Source organism: Crocodylus siamensis, chromosome 7 (assembly GCF_052110815.1).
Source record: "Crocodylus siamensis isolate JL-2025a chromosome 7, ASM5211081v1, whole genome shotgun sequence".
Classification (NCBI taxonomy): Eukaryota; Metazoa; Chordata; order Crocodylia; family Crocodylidae; genus Crocodylus; species Crocodylus siamensis.
Window position 1 is genome coordinate 42,667,045 of NC_143401.1, and position 21,325 is coordinate 42,688,369.

Genomic DNA, 21,325 nt, shown 5'->3' on the forward strand with positions numbered 1-21,325 from the left:
TGCATGTTCTCTGCCTGAGTCATCTCCTTGACCCTGCTCGGTCGGCCTGTCTCTCGCCCAAGGCCTTGACCAGCCGGCTGGCATGTGTTCCGTTCACAGCGTGGGCCATCCCCTGTGTGACATCTGGGCTGCCCTCCCATTGGAGGCAGCAGCCACCCTGGAGGACCATCTCTGGGTGGGCCAGGTCCTCTGCACTGAGGATGCCCTGAGTGAGGCTTTTCCTGCTTTACCAGTCACCCCAGCTGTGGCCAGTGATCTGGCCGGCTGCCCTGGCATTTTGCTGATGCTCCCTGTGCCTCCTGACAGTGCCATGGGTTGCCCTTTTGTTTTCTGTCGCGTAGAAAATTATATGCCTGGGTGGTTCATGTCTGCCATGCCCAAGTGCTGCCCCGATCCGTGACGATGGTGCCTGGGGCCGCCAGATTCCCCATCAGCCCACCCAGCGTGGCGCACATTGTATAAGCCACCAACCACCAAGAAAACTGACGACCTGCGGTGGCGGTTGCTGCACGGCATCCTAGCCACTGGCACGTTTGCGTCCCACTTTGATCCAGCTGCCTCGACAGCCTGTCCCTTCTGCTCGGGGGGTGTTGAGGAGACCCTTTCTCATGCCTTCCTTGATTGTCCCCACCTGCAGCCGCTCTTTGTCACCCTTGGGCCGCTACTGCAGGCGCTGGGCAGGAGCTTTTCGGAGACCACCTACATGTGCTCCTACCCGTACTGGGCAGCTGAGAAGAGCCCCATCTGCCTGGCCAAGTTCTTACTGGGTCAGGCCAAGTTGGCCGTCCTTAAGAGACACCGAAACCGCCTTGCCGGGACCGGCTCAGATGATGCCCTGTGGCTTTTCTGCCTCCTGGTGCAGGTGCACCTCTTGCTGGAGTTTTATCATGCTGTGCTGCAGCGGGCAGTGCCCGCCTTTGAGATAAGCTGGGCCCTTGAGGGAACGCTGTTCCATGTGTAGGACGGTCATCTCAAATACGCACTCTGATGTCCTGACTGGTCTGGGCGACTGGGCTGGCTCGGTGTCAAACTATGACTTCCAGCTCGTGCCACATCCTGGGCCCTTGCCAGGCTGCTTTTTTTCTTTCTTTTTGTGTGGGAAGTTGAAGGGTTTTTTACGTGCATGATGGGATGGAGCAGGGTATGAATTGTTTATCTATATAGTTATGACCGTGTTGCCAGCACTCCAACCACATAATTAGCATGTAAGACACGACATGAAATGTAACAAAGGTGTCTGTCATGGTGTGATGTGTTAGATGCAATGATATGGTATTCTTGGTTTGGTTTGGTAGTAATTTGTTTGTGTTTTCGCTTTGTAAGCGGCCACCATTTTTGTATCCCTGAACCCCTGAATAAAGTAATTAAGTCCTTCCTTCCTTCCTGTAAAAACTGTGTTTTTCTTCACAGGAAATCAACGATAATGAAATATTAGAATTGGTACACAGTGCTCTTGGGAGGATGACGGTTATCCGGCAAATCTTTCCTCTGTCAAGGGACAACAATCAGAGATGCATGAGAAATAATCATCGAATATCTTCATTGCTATGTGATCCACAAGAAGGCTATCTGCAGATGCTACAGGTCAGTGGCATGTTGCTGAGCAGGATATCCCATGACTCAGTAGTCCTTGGAAACATGATATAAGATAAATTATCTATAAATGTGATCCTTTACAGAGCCAAGGACAGGAAGAATTGTAATGAATTCAAGTTAAGTCTCTGCATGTTGCTTTGAATGACATAGTTCCAGAGAAACCTTAATTACCTGGTTTCTTTCATTTCCTGGATCTCAAAGCTTTAGAGCTGATATTTTATGCATAAGGTAATACTGGGCAATTATATGATCTCTTAGTTGACTTGAGGTATTTCATTCCACAAAGGACTAAGTTAAATAAAAAAAATTGTCGTTATGCAATTTCAATGTTGTCTATATGCTCACTTATGCCTATTAGCTGTTTTGTGTGAAAGGATTAATTTGTGAAGGCTGCAGTGTTCAGTCACTGGCATTGGGATCCAGAGCTTTCACATTAAGGTGACTGAATTGAATCCATATGACAGGTTCAATCTATTCCATTTCAGGAGTCTCGAAGATGTCTGTCTAACCTACAAGATGTACAATACTGGGCATTAGTTTCAGATTTTAGTCAAGTATCTCTCTTATTAAAAGTAATACTATTATTCATATTGGAAGAAATCTCTTAGGCTTAGGAACAGAAATTGTACATAAACTGATAGAAGTGATTGGAAACCAGTTCAAATCTGTAACACTACAGAAGTTCAGTGGACATAAACCATTCTCAAAATGTCCAAAACTAGCTTAAAATAAACATGGATGGAAATTGGGTCAGACTTAACTGATTTAGGTTAAATAAGTTTTTTGAACTTCTGTCCCAAATCCCCTCTAGATTCAAGCTGTCTGCTCCAGCAGCGCAAGGAGGCAGTCTCTAGCACCATCCAGCTTCTTGCCTGGGCTACTGCAGGCATGTGGCTGCATTTGTGGAAGCAAATACGAATGTCTGTCCACTTACTTACTTATTACTTCAATCTACACAGGTTAAACTAACCTATGAAGATTGAACTGATTCAGCCTCAGGCTTTTTGTTTTTAGCCTAATTAGCAAAGTGTATTCCCCGGGTACCAAAATATCTGAAAATAAGATAGAACAAACAAGCAACTGTATAGTGAATGAAGTTGTAAAACAAATTTAGGGTTGGGTGTTCAAAGGAGTTTTATATTTTTAGTGGTACTTGTCTTTTTAAATTGCTTAGATACTTTTAAATATATGATCCCTCATCCTGTAAAAGATTCTGATAAAAGTGAATATCTATTTTGGTTAACAATACAGTAGAAATAGAAGTAGTAGCCAGATAAACTGTCCTCACAATGCTCCAGCCTGGGCACCATAACATTTGGGGTGGACAAAAGAAAACCACTATATTGAAAGGGATTTCATGGTCCACGCTCATTCAAAACCTAATTCAAAACCTAGAGTCCCAGCAGTATCTAGCCAATGCAGTTCTGTAGAGGTGTCATTAAAAACAAGAGATTGTCCCAGTGCGTAAAATGTACATTCTATAATTCCATGCAATATTTTGCATTGTATAGTCACATATTTTATAGAAACAGAGCTGCTTCATAGCTTTGTAGGTTGCAAGCATATTTTTAAAAAGGCCTGTAGTAGTACTTCTTTAAAGAATTTGAATTGGGTTTTCTATTCAACTTTTACTGCCTCAGTATTTCTTTTTAATTAAATGGATCCTGTCCAGATTTTCATAATTTTTCCCAAATTCAATATTTAATCACTTGGAAGGTTATAATAGATAACCTATTTTTTTATTATGCAGGCATAGTATTTCTTACTGAAGGTCAGCCCATGAGTACTAGGCTTCTTTCAGAATGTATGTTTTAAATCATAAAAGTAACCACAAAAAGTCTTCCTCTGTTAAGACACCTGGAAAGATGGATTTTTCATATCAGATATAAGCAAGGAAAAATTGCTGAGATTTTTGAGCCCAAGTACTAGAAGTAGTGCCTTAAAATCAAATAAGCTGAACAGAATAAGCACATTGCTAAAATGGATTCTACAAGTATCTGCTAAATGTTCTCTCAAGGGATAAAATGCCAACGGGACCTAGATTTTATGTAGTTAAATGGTCTTTAAGTACTCAGGATACCCTCCCCAGAAATTTTGTCTTAGCTTTTAGATAGCAAGTTAGTCTTGTATGGTACTTTGTAATATGTAAAATACTGATGTGTTCTTATTAGCATGCAGGCAAACTACTCACATAAATCCCACAAATTAGTGAAATGTCTGGTTGTGATCATCCTTGAAAAGGAAGAAAGCATGACCTCTGGAAATTGCAAAAGCTTATTTTCAGATTGTAAAGGAAAGCAGACCAATGGAAATTGCATGCTCTATTAACAGGACATCCTTAATAATATCCTCTTACCTTCCAGTGTGTCTCATGTTCTACCTTAGAAACCATTGTTTTGAATGAAGTAGTATTCCCTCTAAGCTGTGCAGTGTGTGTGGCCATGCAGGTGCACTCATGCTACTCAGCTAGACATGCCTAGGCAGCCGTGCACACCACACAGCTTAGAGGGAACGTTCTCCAGGACCCCTGCATGCAGGGTGCATACAGCTAAGTGGATGGGATGGGGCCACAGGTGGGCAGGGAATGGTGTCTGGGAGTGGGTTGAGTGCCTGGGGATTGTGGGGCAGTGAAAGCATGGGATCCATATAGTAACATCTCACACGCTAATACCAGGTTTATTTTGGTGACAGTCAGCAAGCAGCAAACTCTTTACCATGCCCTTTTTCCATATGTACACCCCATAACACATGTTCCAACCATTTCTTCTTCCTTGCACTTCTCCCTTGAGCATGTTGATATGCCCAAGGGAGAAGTGTCAAGTCCCATCAGCATTTCACCTCTCTTGCTGGTAAGATAGTTCCACTACTATCCATGCTAGGTCAGCATGTCCCCCTTTTAGTTGTTTACTCATCACTGCTCTCCATACTTTCTTCAATTGTCCTTCTGTGAAGTTTCCCATGGCACCATCCTGTCTCTCTCCATTATTGCCTTCTTCAATTTCTTATGAACCTTCAGGACCTTCTCCATTGTATAGTTCTGCATAAAACTTTCCACCCTGATGTAATGAATTGGTGGTTGTCATACCTATAGACTCTTCAGAGAGGTTTGATGTAACCTCCATTTCCTCAAAATTGCAGCTGCATGAAATCAGGTGATACATGCTGCTTCTCCCTCTTCCTCCATTACTGCCTTGCATATCATGCTTACATATTTTACATAGACATGTTAGTGATTAAAAACAACTCACAGGATCTCCAATATCAAGTTTATTGTATGGGGGTGTACAACTATAGTACTCTGCACAGGATTGGAACCAAAACAGATATTGGTTTCCTACACACACACACACACACACTCATTCAAACCTGTATAGTATCTGCTATAGTGATTGTGAGAGCACTGGTGTTAATATATATCCACCTAGCCGAGGTGCTGCAGTGTGCTATTGATGGACAGTCAAAAGCTTTCTCCAAGGAGATGTCTTTTCTAGAAGGGGGTCATTGACTTGTCCTTCTGGTTGGTAGATTCTGGTGCTGGTTGAAGAAAGAGGGCGCCACTGACAGTCAAGCTTCACTGCCTTTTATCCCTCTTTGGCAGACTTCTGTGATTCCCCAGGATCATTTTGGCTGCCCAATCTGGAGTTCACTGCTCCACATGGGTCTTGAGTAGTGCATGACAGCTGTCAGTCACAGTCACTGGGGGTTCCACCCAATGATGCAGTTTTGTATTCCTCCCTTGACTTGATTGACTCAATAGCTGTGTCTTGCAGGTTCCAGGAATCAGTTCTTTGGCCTGATTAGTTTTAAATGGCTTGTAGAATAGAGTTTTGTAATGGTAAATTCCTCTAGTTAGGCTATTGTCAATTAACAGCCAGAGGCTCTTGCTTTGTGTTCTCTGCTTGTCCTTCAATTACCTACTGACTCATACATACTTGCATTCACTCAGGGGACCACCTGGTAAAGGTGATACAATTCAATGAGTTTTTACAGCTATAGTTTCACGATTACAAGTCTTAGCTAACCTAAAGTGTATGAAATAAAATTTAAAGCATAAATAAAATGTAAGACACAGGATGCCATGGTAAAAGTGTAGAGGGACAATAAAATACAGAAAAGCATAATGAAATAGATTACAGAAATGAACACAACATATGGATATAATTTAAAATATAATCTAAAAGTGGGGGGAAGATGGTGCTTCCTGACAAAAAAAAGGGTGGGGGAGGGGGGGAAAGAGGGGTCTTTTGCTACAGAACAACAATCCCAAGTCTGTCAGCCTCCATCCTCCACATCTCTCTTGCTTTGTGCAGTTCAGATCTAGACAACCTTTCTCTTTTGGCATTCTAGAAGAACACACACATTTTCTTCTGTACTTTTGCTATTTGCCTCTACATGGGTGGGAATACAATTCACATTTATAGAATAATCAGCAGTAGCACGGCCTTAATTGATGCCACTTTTCCAGAAAAGGACAGTGTCCTTCTGAACTACAGGGTTTCCCTGGGGGGGGGCGGGGAAGGCAACTGGGGCAATTTGCCCTGGGCCCCTTCAAAACAAGGGACCTCTGCCTCAGCTCCTGTGTGTACCATTGGCCCCGGCCCTGCGACATTGCTCACCAGAATTCCTGGTATTTTGTTTTCATAAAAACAGAGGAAATTGGTGTATTAGAGTGTTAAATGAGACTGAATCATTCTCAACATGTAATTATGACATTATGGGACCTTTCCCCAACCATGAAGTAAATATTATACATAGTTGTGTGTGAAACAGATGCTAATTTGAGGCTTGACTGGTTGTTGCATTGATGTCCAAGGGGGAGTCTAAACCAATCATGGTAAGGTAACATCTTTCTTTATCTCTGGGCAGCCATAGAGACAAGATTGATCAGGCAAGCTTGTGATTGACCTAGCCTAGGGCCTAGGCCAAGTAGCTCTGGTTACAGAGTCTGTTGAGAGGAGAGAAGGAACAGGGAAGGTTTAAGGAGGGATCGGTGGCAGAGCAGGCCTGTTTGTCACAGAAAGACCTCCAGGGGAAAGAGTTCAAGTCGTGAGTGAATGTCAGCTCTGTGGGTTCTGAAGGGCCAAAGTCAGAAATGAATTTGCAAGAATATAATAATTAAAATGATAAATCTTGTTTTCTTTATATTTGCCAAGGAAAATAACAACATTAGACATAACACATATTCAGGTTCACATATTTCCCCACTTCAAAAAGTGCTTAAATGTGAAGTGTCTATATAACTTTTGGGGGAGAGGATATTAAAGTCTTTCTTGATTGAAAAAGCCTGTGCTCCAAACTGCAAATCTTGCTTTCAGTATTGCAGAGATGACTTGCTCTCTTCTGGTCCTTCAAACAGCAGCAGTTGCTTACTGAGACCCATAAGAATATGAACAGTCTCACAATGCCCTTAATTAAGGGGTTAAAGGCTAAATATACAAGTTTATTCTCCAGCAGTGGTACAAAGACAATCCTCCTTCCTCTCTATGTTCTCTCTACAGTTACTTTCTTTTTTCTTAAACAGGGGCAGGGCTTGCTTACCCTCTGCCAGACCCACAAGCCTGGACCAAGTACAACCCAGCTTATGCAGTTTACATGAGCACCAGCTAAAATTTCCAGGCAAGGTCCCACTGGAGACAATTTTCTGTGGCAGTTATCACAGGGAAAAGGCCTAGGAGTGAAGTGAGGCCAGGTCTTAAGGGAGAAACCCTTCCTTCATAAGTAGTGGAGGGGCCAGCCAGCAGGCCACAACCAGAAGAACTGTGAGACTGAGCTGGGCCCCAGGAACCTGGTAGGAGAGAGAAGCTCTGCCAGAAGGGGTTTGACATTTGAGGTTGTTCAGGAAAAGTATAACCTTATTCCTATCCCCTTATCCTTGTGTAAGAAAAGATGAAGTACATCTATCAATCTGGGGTACCAAAAAGAAAGGAGACAAAGGAGAAAAAACTCAGGATGAAAAGGGGAGGCAGACACTGGATCAGTTTGGATGGGTGGTGAAAGGAAATAAGGAAGTTGAAAGTGAAACAGTTGATGCTGGTGACACCACTTGCAGGGGATGAAGAATATTCTGATCATGAAAACATGAAACAGGAAGCAAGCAGCTATGTAGCAGGAGAATGTGAAAATGAATCAGGTTTCATGATGCAAGCTGTAGGAGAAAAATGAGACAATTGATCTGGTTTCTGCTTCTGTGCCTGACCTTCACCAGGAAATGTTCTCTAATGGCCCAGTCACCTGGGGGCAACTTGATAGGTTGCAAGGGGATCTAATTGTGTGCAAGGGCCCACTACCCAAACCTGCAAGCTTCCCACATGATTCCTCCAAATGGTCATTCCCTACATCTGTTTTCTGCAAGACTCTGTCCAGTGATGAGAGTGTGAAAAGGGACTGGCTCGTTTGGAGCCACAAGACAGCAGTTACATTCTACTTTCCATGATGCCTCTTCTGAGATCAGAAGAAAAATCAAGCCCTGTACCATTTAAGGTTCTGCCATGGGGGTGTGAGTGATAACTGGAGAAAACTGACAAAGTGAAGAGTCACAAGGCCAATTCTGGTTATCAACATTATTTACAGTGGAAAGACCTTGCAATTGCTCTTAGTAGAAAAGGAACCATTGATAATACGTTTGAAAAGGGTATACAAGCAGCCAGCCTCCTTCTTCCCTCGTCCACTTGTTTCCACTTCCCAGGGCCACACCACACCATGCCCCACATCACTTGCCTGCAAAACCCCATCCTCCCCAGCTGGCATGCAACCGCCACCATACCACACTGCCGCAGAGCCATGCAGCTGGTCATGAGGCATAAGCAGCAGTGCAGTGGTGGCTGCTGCAAAGCTGTGCAGGTGGCCATGGGATGGTAGTGCATGGTGCAGTGGCAGAGTTGTGGTGGTGGTCTCTGTGTGCAAACCCCACATCAGGCTGGCCGGCGTATATGTGGCTTGTAGAGTGGCACCCCTGCCCTCACCCCCGGCCCTGCTCCTGGGAGTGGGCACAGGAGCATGCTCCTCCCCCTTCTTGATCTACCCCCCGGCACCTTACCTTTCCCCCCCGCCCCACCTCTTCCCCCCCCCACACCTACTGGAGTGGGTGTCAGTGTCTGTGTGTGCATTTGTGTCTACATGTCTGTGACTGCATGTCTGTGTCTGTGGGTCTGGGGGACTGTTGTGGGGGAGTGAGGGGCATCATGAGGGCCGAGGAGGCTGTGGAGAGGAGTGTGGGGCAGCAGCAGCGCTTGGGGGGAGGGGCTGTGGGAGGCCTTTAATTTTTATCACAGATTTTGGATTTTTAATCAGAAAATTTGCAATTTTTAATCAGAGATTTTGGAAATTTTAATCAGATAAAACTAGGATCCCTGCTGATGATCATCATTCACTCGCATTCACTCAACAGATTTTATCACTTTACAATTACAATTTCAATGAAGTTTTAAAAATGGTTCGGGTTGTAACTTAATTCTACAGGGAGCACATTCCTTAGGAGTTTAAAAGTATAACATATAAAATATAAAATGCCATGGTAAAGATGAGACAGATGAAATATGAAAATGAACTGTGAGAAATATATAAAAATGCAATGTGAGGTTGTGAGGATCAAAAAGTACAGTGAGTGAGTTAAGTTAGCACAGGATATATTTACAGACTTTGCAGTGGATAGTTTAGTTCTTTTGTTTTCTTCAGTGACACTGAGCTTAATTGATATGTAAGTGTAGTTTCTAGGTTTCTCCTACAGAAAACTACTTCAGCTAGCTTGCTCTGAGTCTTGCCACACCCATGCAATGAGTGTGCTAGGTCTTTGCCAATTCTGAGAAGAAAAAGGAAATGCCCAAAATGGGGGTGGAGGGATAGTTTGCAGGCAAGAAGGGGCTTCTGTTATATCCATGTCCAAAGGGGGCTTTCTGCTACACCAACAATTTTTCATGGCACGGTGAACCACTATGTTGAATACATTGTGACTTCCTCTCCACTCCCACAGCTGAGCAATGCCTTTCTTTCCCATTTCCAATGATTCCTGTTTCTTTATCAGCCTTAAGAGTCTGGCCAATGTCATTAAGCATCTATGTAAGTGAGAGACTCTATGCCCGTTCTCTCAACCCGTTGCATATTATTAGTGTGACCCCACTGTCTATGAGGTGGAGCCAGACCAGATGGCCCCATGCCTCTTCTGCATGTAGATTTTTGGGAGATCCCAGGGTTCCTGACAAGGACACTCAGTTCTATATGAAATGCTTACTGCTCAGTGGATTAATTAGTAGCTCAGTAAGCATCACACATCTACACAGGTGCACCTATTAGGCTGGAGTAAACTAATTTACTCTGCAGCAGGACTGTACTTGTAAATACAAGTACTAGCCTGCTGTGGAGTAAAAAAACTGAAGTAGTACACATGTAGACACTGCCCTGGTTGGCTGGGGCATGAGGGTGCTTCAGTGTGGGGCTGCCCTGTGCTAAAGCACCCTTGTGCCCCACTCAGGCCCTCTACAACATGTTGAGGTGGAGGAAAGAAGTCCTGGGCTGGCAGGCTGATTCCCCCCACCCCAGGCCCTCTGCCAGCTGGAGCTACTCTGACACAGTTTAGAATGCTGCAACCCTGTGTGCACATATAAAGATGTGCCCAGGAGCAATAAACTTTGGTGTGATAAATCTCAGAGTTTAATGCATCGCATTAATATGCACATGTAAATGTGCCTGGTGTTTTCATATTTGTTCCTTACTTCTATATGCTGAGGGAGAGCAGGGCCTGACAGTAAGGAAAGTAGGAGTAAAAGGGCTTCGGGGGGAAGAAGTTGGGGGTGGCAGAGGGCAAGGGGCTACCTGACCCCCTAGATTTATTTTCCCTGTAGTAACAGTAAGAGGGTGAAAAGTTCAAGGCAACCCTCTAATAATTAGATTATTTGCCTGGAAAATTATAACAAATTTATAAGTTTTCCATATATAAAACCTAATTATTGGGAGGATATTTTATATTCAAGTAAATGCAGTGATCCCAGGTAACTTTAAATTGTGAGATTTAATTGAGAAATATATAGTTGATAAAGAATAACATTTGGGCTATGGGTTATTAACTTTATACTGGCTAAATTAATGGAAGTATATTTTAGAAGCAACTTAATTCTCAGTATTTTAGTACCAAGTACTGGAAACCTGTCTTGATGATTCCACTTGACATTAGAGGACTGCATTAGTCTGTGACCCGCCCCCTTCCTAAGTAATTTTCTATTTATGTTCATTTTTCATTCTTATTTAAAGGTGAAATGGGGAAAAACAGTTTAAAGCTTATTCTGTTTCAGCTGTTTGACAATGCTGGCCAACATCCTGTAAGCTCTGCTGCCTTCTCTCTCTCATATAGAAGGAAGATATTTAAGTACTTTTCTAAAGAGCTTAGGAATTTATGGATGGAATGTATTGATATATGCTATTCCTAATCTGAAAGTATTCCTTTATAATAGGAATATATATATATATATGTTCCATATTTTTATATCTATCTATCTATCTATCTATATATATATAAATGTTCCATATATAGTATATATATATAGTATTCTTAATATTCACTGCACCTGGATATTGCTTGCTCTTAAGGAATAGGACTGTCAATCTTACACAGCTTGAACTGCATTAAATATAGGGCCTGATTTATAGAGAGATTTTAATACATTGTCTAGTTCCTTCCTTTGAACTCTTCCTTCTGCTGTAGATGACATTTGAAAATGGTCCTGAATTTGTCCACAGATTTGGTATACAATTTTTTCTCTCCAGTCTTTTTTGTCCTGCTCATTTAGGAGCTAAAGCCAAAGTTTTCCAACATTATTTTTCTAGGGTGATTTGCCCTTGCTTGTGTGTTTCCATTCCGTTTTTTAATTTTTATTTGTTGTTCACAGATACTGCATATATAGCTTATAGATTCATAGACATTCAGGGCTGGAAGGGACCTCACAAGATCGAGTCCAGCCTCCCTGCCATTGGCAGGAAGTTTGCTAGGGTCAAATGACCCCAGCAAGATAAGCATCCAAACACTATCTGAATGAGTCCAGAGTAGGTGCTTGCACCACCTCTGGAGGGAGTATGTTCCAGACCTTGGACACTCATACCATAAATAAGTTTTTCCTTATGTCCAGTCTAAATTGGCCGTCTAGAAGTTTGTGGCCATTAGACCTTGTTATCCCTTGGGAAGCCCTGGTGAGCAACCAGATCCTGGTGCACCCCCCTTATGTACTTATAGGTTTCCACCAAGTCCCCCCTGAGTCTTCTGTTCTCCAGGCTTAAGAGTTCCATGTCCCTCAGCCTCTCCTTGTAAGACTTGCTCTCTTGGCCTTTGATCATGTGGGTGGCTTTCCTCTGAACTCTCTCAAGCTTATCCAAATCCCTCCTGAGGTGGAGGGCCTAAAACTGGATGCAGTACTCCAGCTGTGGCCTCACTAAAGCCAAGTACAGTGGGAGGTTGACATCCCTGGTTTTGCTTGAGATGCATCAGTGGATGTATGCCAGAGTTTGGTTTGCTTTGCCAGCCACAGCATCACATTGGTGGCTCATATTCATTGTGTGGTCAGTCAAGACCCCCAAGTCTCTTTCGGTTGTGGTGCTAACGAGCGTAGCACTGCTAAGCCTATAAGTATGATGCTGGTTTTTCCTCCCAAGGTGGAGCACCCTGTCCTTTTATGCATTAAATGCTATCAGGTTTTGGTCTGCCCACCTTTTGAGCGTGTCCAGGTCAGCCTGTATCCCCAGCCTGTCTTCCAGTGTGACTGCCATAGTTTAGTGTCATCCATGAATTTTTCCAGTCCAGATCTGATGCCCAAATCCAGATCATTAATGAAAATGTTGAAGAATACCGGCCTGAGTACTGAGCCCTGAGGTACACCACTAGTCACCTCACACCATGTTGATTTGCTCTCATCAGCCAGCACTCTTTGGGTCCTACCAGTTCCCCAGCCATTGGACCATGAGATGGTTGAGGCCACAGTTTTCCAGCTTAGACATGAGGACATCATGGGAGACTAAGTCAAAAGCCTTCTTGAAATCCAGATATATGACATCAACCTCATCTCCCTTGTTCAGACAATGAATCACCTGGTCATAGAAGGAGATGAAGTTGGTCAGGCAAGACCTTCCAGCAACAAAGCTATGTTGGCTGGCACTCAGAAGGTTGCCTTCTGTTAGCCTGCTGCTGATGGAACTCTTGATAATTTTCTCCAGGATCTTTACAGGGATGGATGTCAGGGTGATTGGTCTGTAATTCCCTGGGTCTTCCTACTTTCCTTTCTTGAAGATTGGGACCACATCAGCTGTTTTCCAATCCTCTCATACCTTTCCTGAAAGTCACGACTTCTCAAATATCATCACCATAGGGTGTGTTGTGATGTCCACCAGCTCCTTCAGGACTCTTGCGTGCATACCATCTGGTCCCGCAGACTTGTGGATGACAAGTCTCTTGAGGTGTTTCCTTACTTGATTTACATCAATTGTGGGTCCATCTCCCACCCTCTGCATGCTTTGTATCCTATCTGGTAGGGTGACCCCTTTGGATGGGTGGGAGAGTGATGCAAAGTAATCATTTAGGTGATTCTCCTTTTCCTGAGTGTCAGACATCAGCTGCCCCGTTTAATTTAGCAAGGGTCCAAAGTTTCCTTTGTTCTTCCTCCAACTTCCCGCATATCTGAAGAAAGACTTTTTATTGTCCTTGATTCCCATGACTAGCCTGAGTTTGGCATCTGCCTTGGCTTTTCTGGTCTGCTTTCTACAGGTGCAGGCTAGTGCTATGTAGTTCTTCTTGGTGAAGACTCCGATTTTCCATCTGGCGTAGGCTTCTCTTTTTAGCTTCAGGAGGTCCAAAAGTTCCCTATTGCTTGTGCTTTGAGGATTGCATTCTTAAGGAACCACCATTCCTCATGGGTTCCCATTTCTAAGGGGCCATGGTCTCTGAGTGCCTGGCTGACCAGTCTCCTCAGTTTTTGAAAGTCAGCCTTCCCAAAGTTGAGGATTTCTGTTTTACTGAGACACTTACCTTCCCACAAGTTCATGATCACTGTCACTAAGCTTCCCTTCAACCCTCAGATCACTCATCAAATCATTTGCTTTGACCAGCACCAAATCTAGCAGTGCTTCTCCCATATTTGGTCATCAATGCAAGTAAGGAAGCTATGAGACCATGTGCTCTTCCCACAAGATGTCAAGGAGGTTGAAGTCCCCCATGACAATGAAGCATTGGGAGCATGCAGCCTCAGTCATGAATTGAATTCCCAGTCCAGCTCTTCCTCTGAGTTGGGAGATCTGTAATAGACTCCTACAGTTATATCCCCTTCCTCATGGTCCCCCCATATTTTAACCTAGAGGGTCTTGAGGCACCCTTCTTGGTTGCTAAACTCCATTTGAAGGGAAGTGCATTGCTCCTTCATGTAGAGAGCTACTCTCATACCCCTCTTCCCAACACAGTCTGTCCTGTACAAGGTATAGCCTTCTATACCTACAGACCAGTCATAGGTGGAGTTCCACCAGGTCTCCATTATCCCTATGAGAACATTATCATTGAAATTCAGGAGGAGGGCCAGTTTCTCTTGCTTGTTCCCCAAATGCCTGGCATTTGTGTACAGGCAACTGAGCCTGCTGGGGAAACCCTGGGCTTCCCTGCGTGCTGGGACATGACCTTTCCTTGGCCTGTATTTGGAATGGGTTCCCTTGGGCTACTTAGTCTGTTACTGCTGTGGGTGATGTTGTCTGGGTTAGAACTGTTAATTGACCACCCATCCCCCAGCAATCATAGCTTAAAGACCAGTCTAGTAAGTCAGCCATCCAGGAGAGGAAAAGCGTCTTCCCTTTCAGGCTGAGGTGGAGGCTATCCCTCCCCAACAAGCTAACATGGCATGTTCACTCTCTTTCAAACCCTGTTTTTTTAAAAACATGTCATAAAGACCCAGAGCATCTCACATTTTTCAACCAGAGCCTAAATATATAGCAGGATTTAAAAATGTAGGGCTCAGTATGATCATGCCAAAATAATATTATTTCACAGTGTAGAATCACACACATCTCGTCTAGGAATGTCAGACATTTTTAATAGTATAGAAATTAAAGCATAAGATAGAGTTCCTTAAATGTTTCCTCTATACATAAAAATGTAATTTTATTCTGAGGCTTCCAGTTGCAGATCTCAGTTATCAGTTATATTTTTCTTAGGAATTACTACTGTTGAACAGCTCATGTTGTAGCCCTTTATGTAGATATATTTAATCCCAGAACCACAATAGTGGTAATAGTGTGCCTGATTCTTCAGTTTTCTTCATGTGAGTAGACCTCATTGTACTCCAGTAACCCCAGTGATTCCAGAGTAGCCTACTGTGGGATTTTGCCAGTGCCCTTCAGGTCAGCTAATGAACAGCTTAAGAAAAACCCTGAAATGGCATGAGCCATCTCATTCTCTCTGCTTGGTTATGCTATTCCAGAACAGAGTAGTTCATATTTATATACAAAGCAGTAGAGAGTAAAAATTATTTCTCTTCCCTGCTTTTTAATTTAAGTTTTATTTCTTTTGTTTTCTACATTTCTCAGGTTCGTCAGTTGACCACTAAATGTTTGAAAAATATGTCCTTTAATTTGTCCTTTTTCAGGCTCTGGGGCCCAGGAGCATGGCCACCTCCCCTTGTGGGGTCTACTCCCTTTTGGGGTCTGGCATGTCAGCATGCCTGGAGCTCCAGGCCACGGTCCAGAGACTGCATGCCATCAGAGACTATGACCAGGAGATCAACTCCTACTGCCAGGCCCTTCCCCCCAGGAGCCAGAGGGTAGACCACTGTCTCCCTCCAGGACAAAGGAGGACTCTGGGACATCCCACTCTGTCCAGTCAGGGGCATGGACCAAGGTGGTCAAGGGCCCTAAGGCCCTCTGCACCAAGGCTCCTGCCCCGCTGGAGCTTAGCAATATGTACACACCTCTTGCTGCTCCAGCAGAGCCTAGTGAGTTGCCAGTTCCCACAGGCAACACAGGCTCAACTGCGGCTAATGTTCCTGCTCTCCACAAGACAAAACATAAGGTGTTTGTTTTGGGAGACTCCATCCTGAGGGGGACTGAGGGGGCAATCTGCCATCCCGACCCCTTAGTTCGGGAAGTCTGCTGCTTCCCAGGGGTCTGCATCCAGGACATTTCAGAGAAGGTCCCAAAGCTCCTCCAGCCCACACACCACTATCCTAAGCTCCTTACTCATGTGGGCACCAATGACCCAGCTGGGTCATGAGGTGCTACAAGGATTTGGAAGTGGGGCTAAAGGGTCTGGGGGAACAGGTGGTGTTCTTGTCAATCCTCCCAGTCTCGGGCTATGGGCTGAGGAGGGAGAGGAGGACCCACGTAGTCAACCAAAGACTGCAGTGCTAGTGTCATCGGGAATGCTTTGGTTTCCATGACCACAACCTGCTCTTTGGTGAGAGAGGCAGAAAGCTGCTGAAAAGAGATGACCTCCACCTCTCTCCCCTGGGGAGGAGGCTCTTCTCAGCCAGACTGGCTGACCTGCTCCACCAGGCTTTCAAGTAAGCCTGTTGGGGGACAGGGGACTAATACCACTGCTGGCCCACTGAGCAACCCTTGCAAAGCCAGCTGGCCAAGGCACTTAAAGGAGCCCACCCTTGCCCCAGCTCTGCTACAATCTGTGGGCAAGGCAAGAACCTTCAAGGGGACACTTGCCTGCCTGTATACACAAATGCCAGGAGCTTGGGGAATAAGCAGAAGGAGCTTGTCCTTCTGCTCAATGCAAATAATTATGATGTCATAGGGATAACAGAGACCTGGTGGGACTCCACCCATGACTGGACCTCGGGTATAGATGGTTATACCCTGTACAGGAGGGATCATGTAGATAAAAGGGGTGGGGGTGTAGCTCTCTATGTTAAGGAAAGCTAGATGTCCCTGCAAGCTTATATTGTCAACAAGGGTGGATGACTAGAGACCCTCTGGGTTAAAATCCTTGGGGAACACGGCACAGGGGACACAACAGTGGGAGTCTACTACAGATCTCCCACCCATATTCCTGAGCCTGACCAGGAGTTTGCCTGGGAACTGGCTGAGGCCGCATGCTCCAGGACCATAGTTGTCATGGGTGACTTCAATTACCCGGACATCTCGTGGGAGGATCACTCAGCAAAATCTGAGCCGTCAAAAAGCTTCCTCCTGTGCGTGGATGACCTCTACCTGACTCAAGAAGTCTATAGGCCAACAAAAGGCAAAGCGCGGCTCGACCTGGTACTGGCTACTGGGGATGACCTAATTGGCAACCTAGTGATCTATGGGAAGCTGGGTGACAGCAACCATGAGCTGATCACCTTCACCATCCGCCGTAAAGCTGGCAAGTCAGTCAGCAACACAGAAGTCCTTGACTTCAGAAAAGCCAACTTTGACAGTCAGGCCCTAAGGGAACATGACCCCAGGGAGAGGGGGGTTCAAGAAGAGTGGTTGATCCTCAAGGGAATGATCCTCAGTGCACAAAGTAAGTCTATTCCATCTTGAAGGAAAGGCAGCAAGAGGGCACAGCAGCTCCCCTGGCTCTCTGGGGATCTATCAGACCTCCTAAGGCTAAAAAGAAAAGCCTACAAAGGATGGAGGACAGGATTCATCTCCAAGGAGGATTATTCTGCACTGGTCAGGTCCTGCAAGGAGCAAACCAGGAAAGCCAAGGCTGCACTGAACTCCAACTAGCTTCGAGCATCAAGGACAATAAAAACTCCTTTTTCAGATATGTGGGGAGCTGGAGGAAAAGCAAGGGCAACACTGGACCCCTGCTGAACCAGATGGGGCAACTGACACCCAGGAAAAAGCCACCCTATTAAATGGATACTTTGCATCAGTCTTTCATCGGTCCCATGGGATGCCCATGCCCGCTACGGGACATGAAGGTCCGGGTGAGGGAGATTTCCTGCCCTCCATTAATGCTGACCTTGTAAAGAAACATCTTGAGAAGCTGGATATCTTCAAGTCAGCCGTCCCTGACAATCTACACCCCAGGGTACTCAAGGAGCTGGCAAACATCATAGCCCAGCCCCTGGCACAGTTCTTTGAAAACTCCTGGCGCTTTGGCGTAATGCCTGAAGACTGAAAGAAGGCCAATGTGGTGCCTATCTTCAAGAAAGGGAGGAAAGTGGATCTGGCCAACTATAGGCCCATCAGACTGACTTCTATCCTCGGGGAGATCTTAGAAAAGTTTATAAAAGAGGCCATCCTTATGGACTAGCCAACACCAACTTCCTAAGGGATAGCCAGCATGGGTACGTTGCAGGTAGGTCATGCTTGACCAATCTCATTTCCTTCTACGACCAGGTGACCTATCACCTAAACAAGGGAGAAGAAATTGATGTCATATATCTTAACTCTAAAAAAGCCTTCAATCTGGTATCCCATGATCACCTCTTGGCAAAACAGGCCAATTGTGGCCTTGGGTCCACCATGATCTGCTGGCTGGGAAATTGGCACCGTGGTCTGACCCAGAGGGTTGTAAATGATGGAAGTCACTCATCATGGTGTCCTGTGACCAGTGGGGTCCCCCAAGGCTCTGTCCTTGGACCCATATTGTTCAACATGTTCACTAGTGATGTGAACATTGGAGTCAGGAGCGGACTGGCCAAGTTCGCTGATGACACCAAACTTTGGGCAGAAGACATGCAGGTGATCCAGGGTGACCTGTACAGGCTCAGCAAATGGGTGGATGAAAACCTGATGGTGTTTAACACCAAAAAATGCAAGGTTCTCCACCTTGGGGAAAAAAACCCTGCAGCATCCTTATAGGCTCGGCAGTGCTATGTTGGATAGCACTACAGAAGAAAGAGACTTGGGGGTCACGATTGACCACAAGATGAACATGAGCCTGCAGTGTGATGCTGCGGCTAGTAAAGGGAGCAAAACACTGGTTTGCATCCATAGATGCTTCTCAAGTAAATCTCAGGATGTCCTTCTCCCTCTGTACTCAGCCTTGGTGAGGCTGCAGCTGCAGTATTGCATCCAGTTTTGGGTTCCACAATTCAAAAAGGATGTGGAGAAGCTTGAGAGAGTCCATAGAAGAGCCACGTGCATGATCAGAGGTCAGGAAAGCAGACCTTATGATGACAGGCTGAGAGCCATGGGGTTCTTTAGCCTGGAAAAGAACAGGCTAAGGGGTGATCTGATGGTCACCAGTATCTGGGGGAATGTTTGTTCACCAAAGCACCCCAAGCTCAAATGGTCATAAACTACTGCAAGACCTTTTCAGCCTGGACATAAAGAAGAATTTCTTTACTGCCCAAGCCCCCAAGTTCTGGAACAGTCTGGCATCGGAGGTGGTTCAAGCACTTACATTAGTTTCATAGTTTCGTAGATTCTAGGGTCGGAAGGGACCTGAGCAGATCATCTATTCCGACCCCCTGCCATGGCAGGAAAGAATACTGGGGTCAAATGACCCCAGCAAGATGTTCATCTAACCTCCTCTTAAACACCCCCAGGGTAGAAGCCTGCACCATTTCTCTTGGAAGCTAGTTCCAGACCCTAGCCGCCCTGACTGTGAAGTAGCACCTCCTGATATCTAACCTAAACCTACCCTCTGCCAGCTTGTGACCATTATTCCTGGTCACTCCTGGTGGTGCTGGGGGAAACAGTGACTCCCCCAATGCCTGCTGATCTCCCCTGAGTAGTTTATAACAGGCCACAAGATCCCCCCTCAGCCTTCTCTTTTGGAGGCTGAAGAGGTTCAGGTCCCGTAGCCTCTCCTCATAGGGCCTGCCCTGCTGTCCTCTGATCATATGAGTGGCCCTCCTCTGGACCCTCTCCATGCTGTCGACATCCCTCTTGAAGTGCGGCGCCCAGAACTGGATGCAATACTCCAGCTGTGGCCTGACCAGTGCTGCAGAGAGGGGGAGGATCACCTCCTTGGACCTACTCGACATGCATCTCTGGATGCATGCCAAGGTGCAGCTGGCCTTCCTAACTGCCTCTCCACACTGCCGGCCCATGTTCATCTTGGAGTCAATGATGACCCCCAGATCCCTTTCTGCCTCCGTGCTGACAAGAGGGGAGTTCCCTAAACTGTAGGTATGGTCCCAGTTGTTCCTCCTGAGGTGCATCACCTTGCACTTGTCTGTGTTGAAACCCATCCTATTCTCGTCTGCCCACCCTTGTAACCTGTCTAGGTCTGATTGTAGCCTGTTGCATCCTTCCAATGTGCCCACATCCCCCCACATCTTAGTGTCATCAGCAAATTTGAACAGGGTGCTTTTTACCCCCTCATCCAAATCACTGATGAAGATGTTGAACAGTGCGGGCCCGAGGACCGAGCCCTGCGGAACCCCACTGCCCACGTCCTTCCAGGTTGAGAAGGACCCATCCACTACCACCCTCTGGGTGCGGCCCACCAGCAAGTTGGCGACCCATTTGACTGTGTGGGTGTCTACACCACAGCTCCCCAGTTTCTTAATGAGAACAGGGTGAGAGACAGTGTCAAAAGCCTTCCGGAAGTCCAGGAAGATTATATCCACTGCTACCCCTGCATCTAATGATCTGGTGATCTGATCGTAAAAGGCCACCAGGTTGGTCTGACAGGACCTGCCACTGATGAACCCATGTTGGTTGCCCCTAAGCATGTGGTCCCCTGCTGGCCCCTCCTGGATGTGTGCCAGCATAATTTTCTCGAACAACTTGCCTAGGATCGAGATGAGACTAACCGGCCTATAGTTTCCCGGGTCCTCCTTCCTGCCTTTTTTGAAGATGGGGACCACGTTGGCCCTCTTCCAGTCCTCCGGTACCTCACCAGAGCACCACGAGTGCTTGTAAAGTTGTGCCAGGGGACTTGCAATGACCTCGGCCAGTTCCTTTAGAACTCTAGCATGGAGATCATCTGGGCCGGCTGACTTGAATACATCCAACCCCTCCAGAAGCTCCCTAACTAAATCCTCGCTAACCCGTGGCCCAGGTGCGCCTCCCCTGGGGCCCGCGGGGGGCCCAGCAGGGAGGTGGCTGTTTTGGTCCCTACTTAGGAAGACGGAGGCAAAGAAATCGTTAAACATGTTAGCTTTGCCATCTGGTGTGACGACCAAGTTTCCCATGGTGTCCTGCAAGGGCTCCACATTACCCGGGACCTTCTTTTTACCCCCTACATATTTAAAAAAGGACTTCTTATTGTCTTTAATCTGGGAAGCTAGCCCCAGTTCCATCTCTGCCTTGGCCTTCCTAACTAGCCCCCTACATCCCCGAACAACTACAGAATAGTCCTCCCTGGTGATGACCCCTTCTTTCCATTGGGTATAAGCCTCCTTTTTAGCAAGAAGACATTCCCGGATGCTTTTGGTGAGACACGGAGGCTTGTGTGCTCTCCTGCTCCCTTTGATCCTTGCTGGGATTACCTTCCTTTGGAGGATCATCTCCTTAAGGAGCGACCACTCTCCTTGGACACCTGGCTGCCCTCCCCTCCGGGACCTCAGCGCTTCTCCAACTATCCTCCTTAGCTCGTTGAAGTCTGCCCTCCTAAAATCTAGGGCCGCTGCCTTACTGCATGCCTTTGCCACCTTGCGCTGGATGGTGAATTCCAGCAGGTGATGATCGCTGTCGCCCAGGTGGTCGAGCACCCGCAGCCCCCTCACCAGGTCATCACCCGTGGCCAGCACTAGGTCCAACAAGGCGTCCCCCCTGGTGGGGCTGTGCACCTCCTGGGTTAGATGAAGGTCCTGCACTCTGGCCAAGAACCTACGTGAGCGTTCAGACCTGGCTGACTGCTCTTCCCAGCAGATGTCCG

General features: G+C 46.0%; 1 protein-coding gene across 2 annotated transcripts in view; it reads left to right on the top strand.

Moving 5' to 3' along the window:
• Positions 1-21,325, top strand: part of GRID1 (glutamate ionotropic receptor delta type subunit 1) — a 1,131,580-nt gene that overhangs the window by 887,961 nt on the left and 222,294 nt on the right. For both annotated transcript variants that reach the window (XM_090057114.1, XM_090057113.1), the window contains exon 6: positions 1,411-1,584. In XM_090057114.1, the coding sequence (XP_089913240.1) occupies positions 1,411-1,584 (174 nt within the window). The remainder of the gene's footprint in view (positions 1-1,410; positions 1,585-21,325) is intronic.